Source organism: Amphimedon queenslandica, unplaced genomic scaffold (genome assembly GCF_000090795.2).
Source record: "Amphimedon queenslandica unplaced genomic scaffold, v1.1 AMPQUscaffold_6447_Cont21594, whole genome shotgun sequence".
NCBI lineage: Eukaryota > Metazoa > Porifera > Demospongiae > Haplosclerida > Niphatidae > Amphimedon > Amphimedon queenslandica.
In genome coordinates this window covers 50-1,876 of record NW_003553261.1, presented here as the reverse complement: position 1 = coordinate 1,876, position 1,827 = coordinate 50, and the positions used below count along the sequence as shown (strand labels likewise).

Genomic DNA, 1,827 nt, shown 5'->3' with positions numbered 1-1,827 from the left:
ACGAGCAGAGCGTAGCTTACTGTTGAGGTATCGTACACAGTCCCTGGCATCACGCTGCACATTACGAGGAGGGTCTCTCAATTTGAGTCCATCAATAACAAGCTTGATAAGATTCTGCAATCGACCCATCTCCACCGGCAGAGAACGTATATTTCGATTGAAACTGATGTTCAAGTGCTGGAGACTCATAAAGGAGCAGACAGAGAGAGGGACAGTACAGAAATGATTATAACTAATGTTGAGAGTCCTAATAGAAGGAGTGACAATGTCAGCTGGTAGACTAGAGAGCTCGTTAGAGGAGAGGTCCAGGACAGTGAGACCAGGGGACCACTCGTGTACATCAGGTATCTCAATTAGCTTGTTATTGCTCAGATTGAGCTCATTAAGATTGGGTAACTCAAATAGACAGTGTGGGACAGTAACCAATTCATTGTGCTGGAGGTCTAGTTTTACCACCTGGAGAAGAGAGAGGGCAATACAGAAGGTTAAGAAGTTTGCTGTTACCCACTATATTTAAAATAAACTTTCACCCTTGCCTAGAGTACATAATAAATGTTTGCTCTTTTACAATTACTGGTAATACTTCAATTTTTGTAGACAGCACATCATCATTACATGATGATGTACAAATACATGCTTTATTATGCATAGGTTTGTCTCTTACTTGTTTCAAGTAGCCTCTAATTTCGTTTGGGATGGCTCGGAATCCATTCCCATCCAGTCTCAGTCTTCTTACCCAGTGTATCTTGCGGATCCAAGAGAGATCAAGTACAAATAGACGGAGGCCATGCCAATAGACAGAACCCTCTTCCTGGTTCACATTAGTCCTCAGGAGAAGCTCCTCTCGTACAATTGGGCTCTGATGGCGTTGTGCTATCTCTATTGGAACCATAGTTGAGACACGTCCACTTATGACGGCTTTCTGGACTTCAGAAAAATCATCATCATTAGCCATTGGCTAAAAATTGAAATTGCTGTAAAATTTATCCCTGTGTGTGTGATTATAGTGTGATGTCTAGGTTAGGCTATCATGTCCCTCAAACAATTTGGCTTCTAACATACTGTCTCTCTTCCTCACTTACATGTGATGTGTTTCTTTGTGTTCGTGCACCAAACAGCTTAATGACCAAGTCCCTGTCATTTGTCTGTGCAGCAATGACCAGTAAGAGCATGGCCCTTGCCTCGTGTTTCTGCAGTCGTTTAGAATCCTCCAGAGCTTGTTGGATGTTTGTGGCACCTTTGAGGACAAGTTTCCCAACATTTAACTGGTTCCCAACCTCAACAGCAGCTGTGAGCGCATCTTCAAGGCAGTGAGGCTCCAAATCATCTATTCTGACTTCAAGTAACTCAGTGAGATTATCACCATTTGTCTTCGCTTCTTTAATGATCTCTATAAGTACATGTATTGTGGATTTTGGGGCAAGAGAGATAGAGGAACAAAACTTTATATAATCTAAACCCATGCTATTTACTTCCATATAAGGGCAAAAGGTAACTAAAAATAGATCTCAGTAATAAATGAGAGCACTAAAGTGCATATCCTCGCCAAGATGATTCCAGTACATAGTGAATTAAACTGGCTCAATTAGAACCAGAACTAGGACTAGAATTGAGGTTCATATGTTCTATTGCCATTTTGCTCTACCCACAAAAGAGATTGAGTGAACCAAGACGGGGAATAACTTTTTTGAGAGGCAATGAGGATTATAATTAAGACTCCAAGAACTCTACAAGAAAAGCTCACAAAGTGAATACACAGGCACACATACACAGATAAAGTGACCACTTTAATTACTGCCTATGCACCACTAAAAGCAAAAAAAGCTG

At 41.1% G+C, this 1,827-nt stretch overlaps 2 protein-coding genes across 2 annotated transcripts; both read right to left on the bottom strand.

Moving 5' to 3' along the window:
* Nucleotides 1-6: 6 nt before the first annotated feature.
* On the bottom strand, nucleotides 7-453 carry LOC109592048 (plant intracellular Ras-group-related LRR protein 8-like; the record flags this gene model as incomplete). The annotated part of the gene is made up of 1 exon (XM_020007620.1): nucleotides 7-453. A coding segment is annotated over one exon (447 nt), but the record flags the coding sequence as incomplete, so codon positions are not given.
* A 48-nt stretch (nucleotides 454-501) lies between these two features.
* LOC109592047 (uncharacterized) lies at nucleotides 502-1,463 on the bottom strand. The gene is made up of 2 exons (XM_020007619.1): nucleotides 1,083-1,463; nucleotides 502-958 (listed from the first exon to the last, which is right to left on the bottom strand). The coding sequence occupies exons 1-2, from the start codon at nucleotides 1,461-1,463 to the stop codon at nucleotides 527-529; spliced, it is 813 nt and encodes a 270-aa protein (XP_019863178.1). The 3' UTR covers nucleotides 502-526.
* Nucleotides 1,464-1,827: the final 364 nt, after the last annotated feature.